The 16,701-nt window shown below is 43.1% G+C and overlaps 2 protein-coding genes across 3 annotated transcripts in view; one reads left to right on the forward strand and one right to left on the reverse strand.

The window, feature by feature from the left end:
* Positions 1–1,336: 1,336 nt before the first annotated feature.
* Positions 1,337–2,441, reverse strand: LOC141370157 (uncharacterized). The gene is made up of 2 exons (XM_073877861.1): positions 2,176–2,441; positions 1,337–2,069 (listed from the first exon to the last, which is right to left on the reverse strand). Exons 1-2 carry the CDS (start codon positions 2,373–2,375, stop codon positions 1,502–1,504), a joined length of 768 nt encoding a protein of 255 aa, XP_073733962.1. The 5' UTR covers positions 2,376–2,441; the 3' UTR covers positions 1,337–1,501.
* The window catches only part of ST8SIA1 (ST8 alpha-N-acetyl-neuraminide alpha-2,8-sialyltransferase 1), a 158,332-nt gene continuing 143,959 nt past the window's right edge, over positions 2,329–16,701 (forward strand). For both annotated transcript variants that reach the window (XM_073877860.1, XM_025879600.2), the window contains exon 1: positions 2,329–2,564. In XM_073877860.1, the coding sequence (XP_073733961.1) occupies positions 2,329–2,564 (236 nt within the window). The remainder of the gene's footprint in view (positions 2,565–16,701) is intronic.

Raw genomic sequence — 16,701 nt, forward strand, 5'->3', positions numbered from 1 at the left:
TCATGCTTAGGAAGAGCAGGGAATGAGATTGGATTGTAGTCTGAGGCAAGAGCCAACAAAGGTAAGAGAACCTTCGTTTTCAGAAGAAGGAAAAGTAGCACATTGCATTTCAGAAGTCTCTCAATATAAGACACGACTTTGATGCATTTTTATGATGTTAAATGTGGATACATTTACATAACCCCTTCAGAACTGCAGCGTCTTATTTTTGGTTGTTGGTTTATTTGCTATTTGCTCTGCAAGTATCTCTTTTACTTGGGGAAGAAGAGAGAAAATGGGGTGGTTTGTGTTCTATTTATATTGTAGGAAAAAGGATGGCAGGTGATTTATCCATAGCTCTGGCAACTATGGGAAAGATCCCTGGCCTTTCCAGAACAGAAGAAGGTGGGTTGGTTACTTTGCAGGACTTCACGTGATCTTCATTTCAAACAATCTTTATTAGGCTCCACTATGTTAAGATATAACTTTGGAATTTCACAGTTCCTGTCTCTACTGATTTACCTAAATAGGAGAGATTTCTGGGGCATACCTGGTCATGGAGGGCAGTGGGTCATTCTCCTAAGAGACCTTAGTAGTGTTGGAGTATTAAGACTATGGTGGTCGTTCCGTCATTTTTGGTAAATAACTTTCCAGCAACTTCTCAAGTTTCACCTCTCAGTGGAGAAAGATGCTGGAGAAAGATACCAGGCCTCTTAGCAGTCAGCAGAGATTGCGCTGGGGCGCTGCAGCCTGGTCCGCTGAGCAAATGGAGCTATGGCCCTGGATTTTGGTTTCGTGATGACTAAGCTGACCCGGTTAGTAGGCTGCTGGGTTTCTTTGTCCCTGCACTTTCTGCTTGATGAGATGCTTAAGCAAATGGAATAGACAACCGCTAGGAGGTACCCGAGCTATGCGTCTACCGCCGGGGCGAGCAGAAATGGCTAACTGTGGGTCCCTCGGGTCCGCGGGTACAGGCTGGTGGCGCTTTTCCAGGGTCGGGGCTGCGATTAGCTTGTGGGTGGAGCGAAGGAGAGGTCTAAGAACAAACAGCCCTTTAATCTAAAAGGCGGAGGAGGTGAACGCCTCTCCAAGGCATTATCGTCCCCGAGGTCTGCGAGCTTGGGCACCAGCTGGCTGCACATCTGGATGCAGCAGCGCCTTTTGCTGCAGGGCGGAGTCGAGGCTGAGGATCCCGGTGTGCACGCACCTCGTCGTGCGCGCGCGTGCGGGTCCGTGAGCATTGGAGTGTGTGTATCTGAGTGTGTGTGTGCGCGCACGCGCGCATGAGTGTCGGCTGGAGCCGCGGCTCCGGGATCGGGTAATGGGGGTGGGGGCCCAGGAAGGAATAAATCTCCGCCGGCCTCCTTGCGCCTCACTGCGGGTTAATAACCAACCAGTTATAGAGAGACGAGGGTGTCGGCGGCAGGGTGACAGCCCCGGCGTGCCGGCTGCGTGTGGAAGGGTCAGGTTATCAGCCAGTCTCTGCCACACTCAAATATATACATACATTGGGGGTGGGAGGTTATTTATTGTTTGCCTCTATCTCCAGAGAACAAGGGCGGGAGGGAGAGGCGCGCGCTCCAAGCGAGCGTCGCGGATCTGAACGGGTTGAAGGAGGCAAATTTGCGGGTGGGGGAGGGCGGGGGAGACCTTGATTTCCACCAATCCCCGGGCATTTGTCTGCGAAGTCCGGGGCGCAGCGGAAGGCTGCGGCGCGCCGCTGAATTAACTGATGAGAGCGAGTTCTTTTCTTCTTCGGGAGGGGTGGGGAGCGAGGGCCCTGGCGGGCAAGGCGGAGAAGCCCGGGGCAGGATAGCGGTCCCGGGCTGCCTTGGAAATTTCCAAGGACTTGGTGCGTCGCGGAGAGCGCATCTGGGGGGTGCTTGGCGGTGCAGCAGCGCAGGAGGCGGGGAGAGGCGGCGAAGGGCGCAGGAGCATCTCTCAGAAGGGGACGCCGCGGACCAGTTGTCAGGGAGGGAGCCGAGCCTCTCCCCGGACCCGCGCCGAGGGCGACAGTGATGCTGCAGAACCCGCGGGAGCGACTCACCGCGGCCGCTCTCTGCGCTTTCGGAGACCCCATCGCCCGCCTTCTGCAGGGGAAGCGACCATGACCAGAGCTCGTGACTCGCCCCCCGACCACTTCCCCTAGAAAGAAACCCTTGAAAAAGTTGCATTTAAAAAAATCCTTGCGCTGACCTTTGGGGCCGTGGGGGCCGAAGAAACGTGCGTGCGAGTGCAAACAAGAAAGCGAAAGGTGTGTGTGCATGGGGGGCCGGCCGTGGGGGGACCCTCCGCTGCCACTTTGCCTGACGCTGTGCTGAGGCCGCCCCCCGGGACCCCGGGGCTGCGATGAGCCCCTGCAGACGGGCCCGGCGACACACGTCCAGAGGGGCCATGGCAGTACTAGCGTGGAAGTTCCCGCGGGCCCGGCTACCGGTGGGAGCCAGTGCTCTTTGCGTCGTGGTTCTCTGTTGGCTCTACATCTTCCCGGTCTACCGGCTGCCCAACGAGAAGGAGATCGTACAAGGGGTGCTGCAACAGGGCACGGCGTGGAGAAGGAACCAGACGGCGGCGAGAGTCTTCAGGTACTCCTCCCCTCGCGGCTCCTCCCAGCTCGTGTCCTTTACTCCCCGTGCGCCGAGGACAGGGTCACTGGCTAGGACCGCCTTGCAGAGGCATCTCGTTCATCCAGTGCTTCTTGTCCTACTCCCTTTCTTTGCCATGTCTAAACCTGAAGACTTTAGTCAGGGGTCCTTCCCCACCCCTTACACCAAGACATGTGCCGACACCTGCTTTGCCCACATAAAGCCTGTGAGCATTTCTTCCCCAGCCTAAGTTATAGTCAGTGATTCGTCGGTAACTGGTGGGAAGGAGAATCCAGGCGAACTTTGTCCTTTGCACTTAATGAGAATTTATCTCTTGGGCTCTGCAGATGTTTGAAGCTATGGAGAACTAGAAGGTAAGAGGCATCTTCCTGAGGTTAGGTGAGTGGTTGGTAACATAAATCACTAATGAGGGAGTGATGGGCAAATCTTGGGCAGGAAAAAAATGGACACCTATCCACCGTCCTTCTGCTTTGTGCAGTGTGCCCATGACAAAACACAAAGCACTTACTGATCCTCTACTAAGAGCCGGGTACTGTGTGATTTTTATTGAAGACTCAACAACTTTTCCAGTAACAGATATTATTATTCCCATCTTACCAACCACAAACTGAGTCTTCAGAAGGAGTAGTTACTTCCCCGAGGTCATGACATGTCCCTTTGAAGTGTGGGAGCTGAAATTTTCACCACATAAAACTCTACAGCTCCCAGCTTTTTTTTGGGGGGGGGCTTAGACTGCGGAGGCCTTCTGGAGGATGGGAGATGGGCTTTAGGTAGAGACTTGAAATCAGAAAACAAACAAAAAGCTCAAGCCAGGTTGGAAATTAAAATGCTGGGGATCACTCAGAGGTTGTAATTTTCCTTCCTTTCTGTGAATTTCAGTTTAAGTGTCTAAAAATAAGTTCTTGGCAGCAGGGGTTGTGTAGTTAGATTGGGAGGGAAGGCAATGCTCCTTCCTCACTTCCCTGGGCATGTTGAGGGGGACACACAGGGGCCTCCACGAGGGCCAGGTGCCCCTTTCCCCTTTAGTCCCTGGGGCCAAAGATGCTGCAGTTGGCTCTTCTTGAGACTGTAGTGGTCTAGGTGGGGAGTGCTTTCCTTTGCTCTGCCTAGGATCTTTGCAAGCAGTATAGACGGGCAGCTGAGAGCCAGCTTAAACATTTTCACTACTGTTGGTTACAAATGTTCAGAAACATCTATAAATTACAAAAAACTTTTTAAACAGTTGGTTTCCTTCTCCTCCTTGGTTGGGCCTGCTCCTGGAAAGAAGGTCAAAGAGATAATAGCCAATTCTTTCAGGGGAAGGCAGATGAATTCTTTGAACTGGGAGGGAAGACTTTCCTTCTCTCTTTTTCTTTAGAATTCAGCTATCATTAAGTTTAAAAATAACCCTACACCCCTTAAAAGTATGTAAGGGCTAATTTTCTCTCGCCTTCACAGTATTGATTGTTGGACTCAAGCACCCGAAAGGCATAGCATCCAAGCAATTCTTTTCTCTAAAGACAGAAAGCACTTTTATCCCAAGTAATATAAGGAAATGAGTTAAGAATTTCCCATTGATTTGCAGTGAAAGAGTCCATTTTTGGTATAGGAGGAAGAATAAGGATGCTCTTTTACAGCATAAATTTCTTTTGCAGGACATAATCAAGTGGAAAATGCTTCATATTCTGAGAAACACAGGCTGATCATTTCTGAGACACATTTGTCCCTTGCTCTTTGTAGCCTGGAGTAATCTTCAGTGTGGCTGTCATTTGGTCTAGTCTCTATGTGCAGAGAACTACTAATTAAAATCCACACAGTATAAAAAACTGCCTAAACACATATCCCTCAAAGTTAGTGTCTGTAAAAGTGTATAAGATGCACCATTGCTTGTTGAAAAGAGTTTGGGCTTTGGAGTAGAATTCTAGACTAGTAGAATTTCTAGGCTGTGTGTGCCATGACTAGATAGATAAGAAACAGAGTTATCTTTGGCAATCCACTCTATTTCTTTGAGTCTTAGTTTCCATGTATTTTATTTAAATTCAATTAATTAACATATAATATATTATTTGTTTCAGGGGTACAGGTCTGTGCTTCATCAGTCTTATATTACCCAGTGCTCATTACAACACATACCCTCCCCAGTGTCCATCACCCAGTTGCCCCATCCCTCCACCCTTTTCCCCTCCAGCAACACTCAGTTTGTTTCCTAAGATTAAGGGTCTCTTACAGTTTGTCTCCCTCTCTGGTTTTGTCTTGTTTCATTTTTTCCTCTTTTCATAGGGATAATAACATTTACCTTGCAGCGTTGGTATAGGTTTAAATAAAAAAAATGATGCCAAGTGTTTGGCACATTTACCCAGTCAATGGTGTTATTATAATTGTCATGAATTATAATTTTCTGTATATGTTACAACTTAAATAAGGACTTCTGGCCAGCCCATAAGAATTTGGAACATTTTGCCTGCCAAATTTGCAGAGCAACATTACAGGGCAATATACTACCCCCACCCCCCATCTTCTTTACATTGAACCTAATAAATAGGGACGAGGAGTTTTAAAAGATAAAAGTATCATGCTTTGTTAAGTCAAAAAATTTTTTGTACTCTGCATCTATAATAAAATCTGTTGTTTTAAACGTGGATTTTTAGTTTGTGGGTAGTGTATGTTTTTAAAATATTAGGTCAGCCAGAGGCCTTTATTATGTTAAGAATGCATAACTTTTGCAAACAGGTGGCTGTGTTTTCTGGTCTAAAATACCTTCTGCACAGGGCCACCTGGGGGGCTCAGTCGTTAAGCGTCTGCCTTCAGCTCAGGTCATGATCCCAGGGTCCTGGGATCGAGCCCCGCATCGGGCTCCCTGCTCCGCAGGAAGCCTGCTTCTCCCTCTTCCACTCCCCCCTGCTTGTGTTCCCTCTCTTGCTGTGTCTCTCTCTGTCAAATAAATAAATAAAATCTTAAAAAAAAAATCTGCACAAATAGAAATATATGTACACAAATACACAATATGCACTTATGTGTGGAGATAAATGCACATTCATAAACTGTGATGTCATGTATATCTATAAATTTATACACATATTCACATATACATATATATCAATAATTACAATCAGATAATTGACCAATATTTAATGAATGACTGTTATACACCAGATATGAGTTAGGCCCTGGGAGTTGGCAGGGAACAGGATGGACAGATTGCTTTCTCTGAGACAACTTACCTTCTACTGGGGGGTCTGACAAAAACAAATGAGTAAAGCAATAGGATGATTTAAAGTACAGTTAAATGCTATGAGGACAAAGGAAAGTGTTTTGTTATGTGTATAAGCATTAGAATTTCAGATTACATTTTGCCCTCTGTGCTTTCATTTACTTTTGTGATTTTCTTCTCTTGGCTCAGACCTTAAGTACGACTTCTCAGAGGGGAACCTTGACAAATCTCATAGGAGAAGGCAGCAAGAAAGTCACAGGACTGCAAAGGTTTTGAACTAGAGAGGAGGTTTTCATAACATCCACATGGCAACAGAAAGATAAAGGAATCAATTGACCATATCATAGAAATATTGGAGAGTTTCTGTGCAACTCTTGTTGCTTCTGAACGAGTAGTCAAGCAGTGTGGGGAAATGCTGAACCAAAGTGGCATTTGTCTCTTCCATCAGGGCCTTACCCACTTCATTTGCTTCTCTGAAAGAAACTTTAGCTCACAATTTATGCTCAAGACTTTATCCTTGGTGTCAGACATAGTAATAATGACAACAGTAACAATAACAAAACTGACAAATTATTAGGAGCTTATAATGTGCATGACACTATACTAAGTGCTTTACATGTACTGTCTCATTTAATTCTCCTAACAACCTTGTATAAGTGGATACATTAACATCCACATTTGTAGAGAGAAACATGCCCAGGTCCCTGCCATCAAGGGATTTGCTGTAATCCCAGGGCCAGGCATATGTGTGTATAATTAACTAACCAGCTGGACATAGGGCCATCAAAGAGAGGCAGCATAGCAGAGAGTAAAACTTATGGACTCGGGAGCTGTCAGAGCATGGTTGGAATCCCAGCTGTATCCCTTTCTGGTTGTATGATCATTGGTAAGTTCAACCCTCAGAGCTTCAGTCTCCCCATTTGTAAAAGGGGTTGTGTAATAATTTTACAAGTTCGCAGTGCAAGTTACATGGTGGCATATTGCAAGCACCTAGAACGATGCTTGCCACATACTTCTGTTCAATGCATGGTCGTTATAACAAGAGAAACATGAGCAAAGTGCTGGGGAAGTTCACAGAGCATGGCTTTTAATTCTGCTGGAAGGAGGGAAATCAGAGAGGAGGTGGTGTTTGCGCTAATCCTTAAAGGATGGTAAAATTGGGTGGTAGTAAGAGTTGAGGGCAGAAGGATATTCAAGGCAGGGAGAACAGCAAAGGCCAAAGCAGGGAGATGTGGAAATTCTTGATGTGCTTCCTGTATGGAAAGGTATTAGTTTTCCCACAGAGAATGTAGTAAGAAGGTAGACTGGGAGGTAGATGGAGGCCAGGTCACCATCTCTGAATGGGCTTGAGGTGTGGTTTGTGAAAAATGAACAAGCATCAAGGAAGTATCCGGGGGTACCGGCCGTGTGTCAGCTGTCAGCAGAGTTGGCACCTCACTGTTACTGGTGGACTGGGGGATAGAGGATAACACACCCAAGTGCTCTGAAAATTCTGTATATTCACTGGGTGCTAACCATTACTCTAAGCCGCGATGTTCCTCCTTCCTTTCCCAAATTCTGAACAAAATACTACTCTAAGCGTTTCTAGCTTTATGTACCTTCATTTCTGTCCATATTTTTGAATCTGTGGACCCCAGAAGCTTCAGATATTTCCACAGCTGCCCTGGTGGCCAAAGAAGTGCCCTGGGGGGAGGGGGAGGGGAGGGAGGCAGGTGCAGCACTATGTGTTTATGGGATGTAAGGCTTATGTTTGTTAAGGTGGAGATTTATGGAATTCACTTTAAAAGTAGTTTAGGAAAAAGATAGTTTAATACATTTTGGTGCTTAAGAAAATAAGCTTCGATTATGTTGTGGATTTACAAATGTGAAAAAACTTCATTAGCAATAACCACAGTAGCAAGAATAAATCATTAACACTGATTGGACACATAAAATACACCAGGACTGGTTCTCAGTGCTTCTATTTCTTATCTTTTGTTCTCATAGCTACTTTACAAGGTAGATATTTGTATGTTCTTTGTTTTATGGATGAGGAAATGGGGATTCAGAGAGATCCATTAACGCAATGATGGGTCACGTTTCCAACCCAGAGCTATTTGACTCTTAACTAAGCCTTATGCTCATTCCCTGATAATCTTAGATAAATGCGGCACTGCTGCCTCTCTCCCTTATGATCTGGCCATGAATACTTCTCCAGCGTCATCTTTCATCAGCATTCCTCTTTAGGTATAGTAGTACTGGTGAGGGTTCTAGTTGCTGGAACAAGCCAGGCTGTGTTGGTTTTGCTTGTCATTCCCTCTGCCTGGAATGTCTTTCCTTCAAGGCCACAACTCCTCGCTCTTCACCTGGCCAATTCTTACTCATCTCTTGACGGTGCATTTACTGGTTAAGAGCAGAGGTCCCAAAGTTAGTTGTGCTAAAATTCTGATTCTTCCATTCGCTGTGTTCTTGAGCAGGTCAGCCTTCACTGTCCGTTTCCTCATCTGTAAAATGTGGCTTTTTTTTTTTTTTTAATGTGGCATCTTGTAGGATTGTTGTGAGCGTTAGAATGGATAATGTGTTGAAAAATGCTTCTGGCATATAATTAGTGCTTAATCCATGTTATCTCTCTTCAAGGTAGCCTCCCTTACTCCTTTCTTCCTTCCCCGGCTGTGTTAGAAGCTTCTCCTCTCTCTTTTTTATTGCCTTGTGCATATTATTGCATTTCTTTAATTATCAAAAAACATTTACTACTATGCGTCTACCACTATTACCGTAGAAGACGATAGAACTATAGCAGTTAACTTATAATTTACTTTCTTCAAGTTTATGGGCTAATGAGGGGAGACATAATAAATAGATAAATATACAAATACAAATATCTGGTAGTGACAGGTGCATTTTTCATGATGCTGTATTAAAAGTATTAGTTTATTTGTCTGCCTTTTCTGCTGGCTCATTCATATTTGCATTCCCAGAGCTGAGTGCGATTCCTGGCACAGTAATTTTTGTTGAGTTATTGTGTGAATGAACGTTTCAGCAAGGTGTGGGCCCAGATAGCTAATCAGTCAGTCAACAAATACTTAATGAGGTCCAATATTCTGCTTGGCCATGTGGGCATCAAAGGAGAAAATGACATCCTCTCTGTTTTGAAGTTCTTACTCTAGAGCAGAGTTTTTCGTCTCAGCACTACTAATATTTTGGGCTGGAAAATTCTTTGTTGTGGAGGGCTGTCTGTACATTGTAGAATATTTAGCAACATCCATGGCCTCTGTCTACTAAATGAAACAAATAGATACATCTCCAGATTTAGCAAAATGTCTCCTGGGGGGCAAAATTGCCCCTGGTGGAGAATCACTGCTTTAGAGAAACAAAACCAACCCAACTGATAGGATTTTTTAAAATCCCAGAAAATATGCAATGGAGAGCTAAATCTGGAAACTACAAACCGTAAATGCTTTGATTCCTGGAAGAGGAGTGGATGAATTGTACTTTGGTAGATGGCCAGGTCTTGGTTAAAGAAAGGTAGCAAGAGGGGATGCATTTTGGGAAATTTACTTTAAGCAACTATCTTTATTGAAAGCTTATGTGAGAGTTGGCTAGGGTTCTCACCACTGCCCCACTGAGACCCTGGCAAAAGGAGCCAGTGGGGCCTCGCTCTGTTCCTCCTTTGGTCTCAGCTCTTTGCAAAGGGGCAAGGCATCACTGGGGCATTTGTAGACCCTGGAATTCCCTGCCGAAATGACCCAGGCCCACTTCCCCGGACTGCCTGCCTGTGTGGGGAGTTTCCCCCCAGCCCCCCATCCTCAGGGTGGCTTCTCCCGTTGCTGTGTGCACTTCTTGGCCAAGGGATGGCCAAGGAACAGCTCTTTGTGGGAGGCGGAGGCTGTGGAAAGAACTTGGATATGGGACTGGGGGTTCACAGGGACACGTGGGGGTGCCCTCCCTGTGTCTCCTTGTTCCAGTATCAAACTTCCTGGAGTTTGAGAAGCCTAAATTTGAACTGGCATCCCAGTTTGTTATGCAGATATATTTGTTCAGGGAAAGGGATAGGAGGTTGGAATATATTTTTTATCTGTTTGTTGATTTGATTGTAACTTTTAAATATTTAGATACATTTGTGCTTTTGTCCTCTGCCTTGCAAACTGAGGTTGTTTTTTGCAACTTGGATGTCTGTTAGTCTTCATTTTGGAGAGAAGAATATAAGGAGCTAGTTGGATCAATCGAATAATTTTATGTTAGTGTAGAGTATGGCCAGTTTGTTGACAAAGTTGTGTTAGGAAGCCAGAGCTGGTGAATTAAGAACATACAGAGTATAACCCACTGAATGAGAAGGTACAAGCCACTCATGTGGAGGTGGGATGGTGGTTGTGGTGGGGTGGGTGAGGGGAGCAGGTAGCCCCCTCAGCATCTGAGCTCCCGCTTTGGGGAAGGGAAACCCATATGGGGTCATTTTGATTGAGGATGCAGTTTTCAATAAACCCCCACAAAGGAAGTAGAGTCACAAGATTTATCAGATCCTAGAATTGAGGGGGTGCAATGAGCTGGAGGAACAGCAGCCTCTGGCCTAGGTCATGAATGAGCAGGAGATCCAGAGCAGGGTAGCAAGCACCTATTACTTTTAAGGTGGTTGGAGCAGAGGTCACTAACATTTTTCGGGCTTGACTGTAAGCGGTTATTTTAAAAGGTTCCCTGGGAAAAGTAAAGCAGGAACTTATGGAAGGAATCCTAAACTTAAGTTCTTATCTAAATGTCCAGACTGTGTGTGTGAGCAGGGTTATCACACTGTAAAATGTTTAGGCAGCAACTCAGAAAAACAAGTTTTTTTTTCTTAAAAGTTGTTTTTCTCATCACAGTTATAAATCATCTTGGAAGTGTTGCTGACTATGTGTAATTAATGCAATTTCTTTGAGGGAGTTGATAGATTTCTAGTAAAATACAGTACATTTTATCTTTTCATTCCACTTTGGATCTCTTGGGAGTTGTGTGACCTTGGGCAAGCTGCTTAACCTCTCTGTTCCTCTGTTTTGTTATCCAAAAAATGGTATATAATATGCTAACCCACTTCATAGGCTTGTGATAATAATTGAGATAATTATTGTAGAATCCATAGCCATCCTCATCTAGCTGGTGAGATGACAGGATGCTTGTTCCCACCTAGAAAGAGTCTAGATTTTGGGGCCCCAGAGAATCAGGTTTTGATCCTGGTTCTGTCATTTATTAACTTTGTGACCTTGAAAATTTTTCCTGACCTCTCTGAGCCTTAGCTGTGGGTGGCGGTACTTACCTTAAGAGGATTAGGTGTTGAATTATTGCTAATTATTAAGCCATAATGATGAGAAAAGCCGCTTCCTGGGACACATCTGATGCCTATTACTTGTACTTTCAGTAATGGAATATCTAATGAAATGTGACCTTATGACACACCCTCTTCTTCCATAGTGTTAGTACTAAGGATGCTGTAAAATGGCCAGTAGAATTTTAAGAAAGAGAACAGGGCCCAGTCATAAATCACCTGTTCATTCATCTGCATTTACTAAATGCCTGTTGTGCACCAGGTACGGGCTGGGATACAGCAGTGAAAGTTAAGACATGATTCCTGATTTTATAAAATTTACAGTCTGGTCTAGTGTCATTAGTTAAGTTAGTAAGAAATTGAGTAATGTAGTGTTCCAAGGGCTACAGTTGGTCTGTTTCAGATAATTATGCGGAGTTTCAAAGTGAGTGATTTTGGGCTGTCTTCTCGCTATGGCATTGCATGAGAGGAAGCAGCCAAGACCAGAGGGGCTGTGTCACTCTTTTAATTAGGTGCCAGGAGGAAGCTGAAGTGAATTCAGAGTTACACATTCTCTACTAATCAGGGCTTAAGTAACAGAGTACACTACCAGAGATTTCCAAGTGAGTATAATGAGAACGGGCTTTTGGGGAACAAATTGCTTGTTTCAGTTATTGATACAACAAATATATGCATGATTTTATGTCCCCTGTACTTATTTAAAAAAATCTATAGTGTTCATTATTTGTCTGATTTTGGAAGTAATAGATACTGTAGGAAAAATTTAAATGTAGTAAAAAGGAGGAAAAACCACTCATAATTCCATCCCTCAGAAGTACTTCATTGTGAACACTGTTTCTTTTGTGCGTATTTGTTTGCATATGTGTATTACTAAATTGTATATATTTGTATATTTAGTTTTATATTCTTTTATCCACTCCGTGTTATATCTTTAACATTTTCTCATATAATTAAATAATTTTTAACTGCCAAGCTTGTGATAAAATAGCTTTATGATTTTCATTTTGGAAAAATGTTATTTACTGTGAATTTTTAAAATGTTACTAATTTGGAACAAATTACTTTCTTCCAAAGGATCCTTATAAAGGATATCATATTTGCATGTTAGATTATTTTTTTAAATATTTCTTCATATATTTGGTAAATACTGAGCATGGGAAATCAAAAGCCTCTTTAAAGAGTTCTGCTTTCTCAAAGTTGGCATTTAAGTGATAAGAGCAGCAGTTTGTGAAAGTAACTGACATTTAATCACCTAGAGACAAACTGCTAATATTTTGGTATATGGTTTTCCAGAACATTTAGTGCTTCCTCTGTGTGTGTTTATAAAACAAAAATATAATGAATTTGACAGTATATTGTAAAATTTTTAATAACAATACATGTAGATCTACATCATCCCTTTTTATTTATTTTTTTAAATTATTTAAAGTCAGTGTAGTTAACATATACTGTGTTATTAGTTTCAGGGGTAGAAGTTTAGTAATTCATCAGTTGCATATAACACCCAGTGCTCATTACATCAAGTGCCTTCCTTAATGCCCATCACCCAATTACCCCTTCCCTCCATCCATCTCCCCTCCAGCAAACCTCAGTTTGTTTCCTAGAGTTAAGTGTCTCTTATAGTTTGCCTCTGTCTCTATTTTCATCTTATTTTATTTTTCCTCCCCTATGTTCATCTGTTTTGTTTCTTAAATTCCATATATGAGTGAAATCATATGGTATTTGTCTTTCTCTGACTTATTTCACTTAGAATAATCCCTTCCACTTCCATCCATGTTGATGCAAATGGTGGGTATTCATCCTTTTCTGATGGCTGAGTAATATTCCATTGTATATATGGACCACATCTTCTTTATCCATTCATCTGTTGAAGGGCATCTTGGCTTCTTACACAATTTGACTATTGTGGACATTGCTTCTATAAACATTGGGGTGCGGGTGCCCCTTCTTTTTACTGCACTGTATCTTTGGGTTAAATACCTAGTAGTGCAATCGCTGGGTCATAGGGTAGCTCTATTTTTAACGTCTTGAGGAACCTTCACACTGTTTTCCAAAGTGGCTGTACCAACTCGCATTCCCACTAACGGTGTAAGAGGGTTCCCCTTTCTCCACATCCTCACCAACATCTATTGTTTCTTGAGTTGTTAATTTTAGGCATTCTGACTGGTGTGAGGTGGTATCTCATTGTGGTTTTGATTTGTATTTCCCTGACGCTGAGTGATGTTGAGCAATTTTTCATGTGTCTTTTGGCCATTTGTATACCTCAGCCCTTTTTAATGGCTGTAAGATTTTCCTTTGTTAGAATAGTTAATGATTTATTTAACTAATCCACTATTATTAGATATTCATGTTGTTGCAGTTTCTTACCTTTGTAAATAATGCTGTGATTAACATCTTTGTGTATACATCTTAAACATTTAATCTGTTTATTTTCTTAGCATAAATTTCTAAAAGTAGTTTCTTGGCAGTTTTTTTCCCCCCTACCATCAATTCTTATAACTGGCTTCTTTGGTTGTTCATAGAATATCTTCAGCTTTGGCTAAGGGCAGATTTGAGTTTTCCTCCATTTCAGTGTGGAAAGTGATTGCATAAATAGAAAACATACAATGATTGTTAACATTAAGTGATGAAATTCTTCGGGAATTTTCAAGAAGTGGAAGCATCTAAGAAAAATTCCCATACAACGGGATGTGTACAGTAGCAGTCCCCTCACTGAGCACTGTGGCGACCTCTCTATGAGGAATTTATTTAGTGCCCTGGAAGATGTGCCTTTGTCTGTCATGATTATTCTCTTCATTACAGAACAGATGATAACTACCTCAGTGTTTCATTCTTGTTTAAAAAGAAATGCCTTTACAGGACCATTTGTACTATTTTCTAGAATTTAAGCAATTAAAAACTGTAATTTAAAAAGAAAGTTTACCTTTTCCTCATGACAAGGTAGAGATTTCAAGGAAAATGATTAATGTCTTAAATAAAAAAAATAAAACGATTATATGTTATGACTGTTATTTTAAGAGACTCTTTCCTATATACTAAAATTGGAAGTCTTTGGGGGGGGATGCTTGGGTGGCTCAGTCAGTTGAGCATCTGCCTTCAGCTCAGGTCGAGGTCTCAGGGTTCTGGGTTTAAGCCCTGTGTTGGCTCTGGGCTCAGCGGGGAGTCTGCTTCTCCCTCTGACCCTCCCCGCTGCTTGTGTGCGCTCTCTCTCTCAAATGGATGAATAAAATCTTTGAAAAAAAATAAAATTGGAAATCTTGGGCTTGAAACTAGAACAGGTCATATGTACCTGTGCAGAGGGTGAGCGTACAGTAGAAAGGCACAAAAATCCCATGATGATATTTTGTTAGGTTGGTTTTTTGGAAGTTGGGTGTTGGTGATTGATTGTGTTGATACTGGACTAAATCATCTCTATCCTGTGTTATTCTCCTCGTTTGCACCTGTTTGAAGCAGGTATACATACTGTTGCTTTGGTGCTTTAGGGTCAGACGTTGAGTCTTGTTTATATTTGTCTGCCTCTGATCCTTCCTCACAGTCTTACTGACTGTCTAACAAGTACTTGTTTTATGAATGAAAACATTACATTTTCTGCATGGCCTGTAGATAGCTTTCTGAATACCCTTCAGGGGTAGTTTCATTTATTACCTAATATTAAGACTCTATGCTATTAATATTCACTACCAATTCATTTGTTCACTCCTTCACTCATTCCTTTTTTCAACAAATAACTATTCAGTGCCTTCTGTGTGCCAGGTACTCCTATTAGGTGCTGAGAATCAAGTAGTTAGCCAAGAAGACATGGGCCTTCCCCTCACAGAATAGATAAGCACACGGCATACATTATAAGAAGAAGAGTGATATTCTCCAGAACAATCTCTCAACTCCTTTTTATGGAGGAAAAACAAGCCTGGGTTTAACTTCACTTTCAGAATTTAGCTGTGTCTGTGTTTGGGCCAAAATCCTTCCCCTGGTCCACTCTGTTTCTGGCCTGCATAGTGATTGTGAGGCGAGAGGCCTTTGTACAGTTTAGTGGTATGACATCTTTTGATTCTGGTTAACCTATGCAACATGCGAAATATTAAGAGAGGAAAAAGCCCTTTAAAAAATTGCTAAAAGATACGAGTCCATGGGGGAAAGCAAAGCCCAATTACTGGTAGAATGAAAGAGACCTAGAAGCAGGCTGGCTTGGATGGGGATTGTTGACTTTGTTTGCAACTGATCCTTTTTAAAGATTTTATTTATTTGAGAGAGAGAGCACGAGAGGGGGTAGGGTCAGAGGGAGAAGCAGACTCCTTGCTGAGCAGGGAGCCTGATGTGGGACTCAATCCCAGGACTCCAGGGTCATGACCTGAGCCGAAGGCAGTTGCTTAACCGATTGAGCCATCTAGGTGCCCCTGTATACAACTGATCTTGACTTAACTAGCCACCCTGCCATAATAAAGGAGAGGGAGTTTGACAGAAGGGGGAGGGGCTGGAAATAGAATGCTGTGGATTAAGGAGTCTCAATTTGGGATACAAACACAGTCATTTTAGTTTTTCCTAATAACTGCTCCAACCATGCCATGGTAGCCCTAACTCCTGACTCCCACTCCCCGCCCCACTTAGCTGGCTCTAATGGGTCTTTGGGCTAATGTGGTCAAATTTTATCAATTTTTATCCATCTTAATTATTGGGACAGTCTATTCTGGTGCTTAGCTCAGTTTTGTTTATTTTAATTCTTTAAAAATTTATTTATTTATTTTAGAGAGTGAGAGAGAGAACACGAGCGGGAGGGGCAGAGGGAGAGGGAGAGAAAAGCTCAAGCAGGGACCCAACGTTGAGTGCAGAGCCCCATGTGGGGCTCGATCTCATGACCCTGAGATCACAACCTGAGCTGAAACCCAGAGTTGGGGGTTCAACCAACTGTGCCACCAGGAGGCCCTCAGTTTTAGTTTATTTTAAAGCACAATGAAAACTCCTGTGGCTACCCTTCCTGCCCGCTTTGGCTCTACCTGAACCTCCAGGAGCATGTAGTGGAAGTGTGAAGGGCCTTTTCTGAGGTAGAACCCTACTCCACCCCGCTCTGGGAGCTACCTCTTCCCCATTGGGTAGGAAAGACCTGAATATTCACAGTCCTTTTTCTCTGTTAATGATTATGGCTTCTCAGGTGAATCCTAACAGGCTGCCCACCTCTTCTAAGGCAAACTGGTCTGGTTCCTTCACCTGGTGGCCAGCCTTCTTAGGTGGAATACTAGTAAGCGCTCCATCCACAGGCAGCTCCCCATTCTTGCCACCCTGAAGGGATTTTTTACAGCCCACCGCCTCCCCGTCTCTTTCCATTTGTTTCTTATTTCCAGTTTTGCCCTTAAAAATAAAAATTTTACTAGCAGAAATGGGTTTATTTGGGGATAGTGGAAAATTGCAATTTGGGAAAAGCAACGGTTGGCTAAAACCATAGGCTAGGCCAACAAAGGAGAGGAACATTATTTTATGGAGAAGAAGGAGGAAGTTGAGAGGGGTTGTTCTAAAGGAAAGTCCATTGAAGGACGGCAAAAGTTGAAGGTAATGATGGTTTCCCATTGGCTGCTTTGCAGGGGTAGTTGATTTCTTGTAAGAGATGCAATGTACATCTTTTCTTGTTGGGAACTGTAACTGATGATTCTTCCTTGTTG

This window comes from Callorhinus ursinus, unplaced genomic scaffold, assembly GCF_003265705.2.
Source record: "Callorhinus ursinus isolate GAN/ISIS: 27379988/994484 unplaced genomic scaffold, GSC_fseal_2.0 scaffold27, whole genome shotgun sequence".
In the NCBI taxonomy this organism is placed as follows: Eukaryota; Metazoa; Chordata; class Mammalia; order Carnivora; family Otariidae; genus Callorhinus; species Callorhinus ursinus.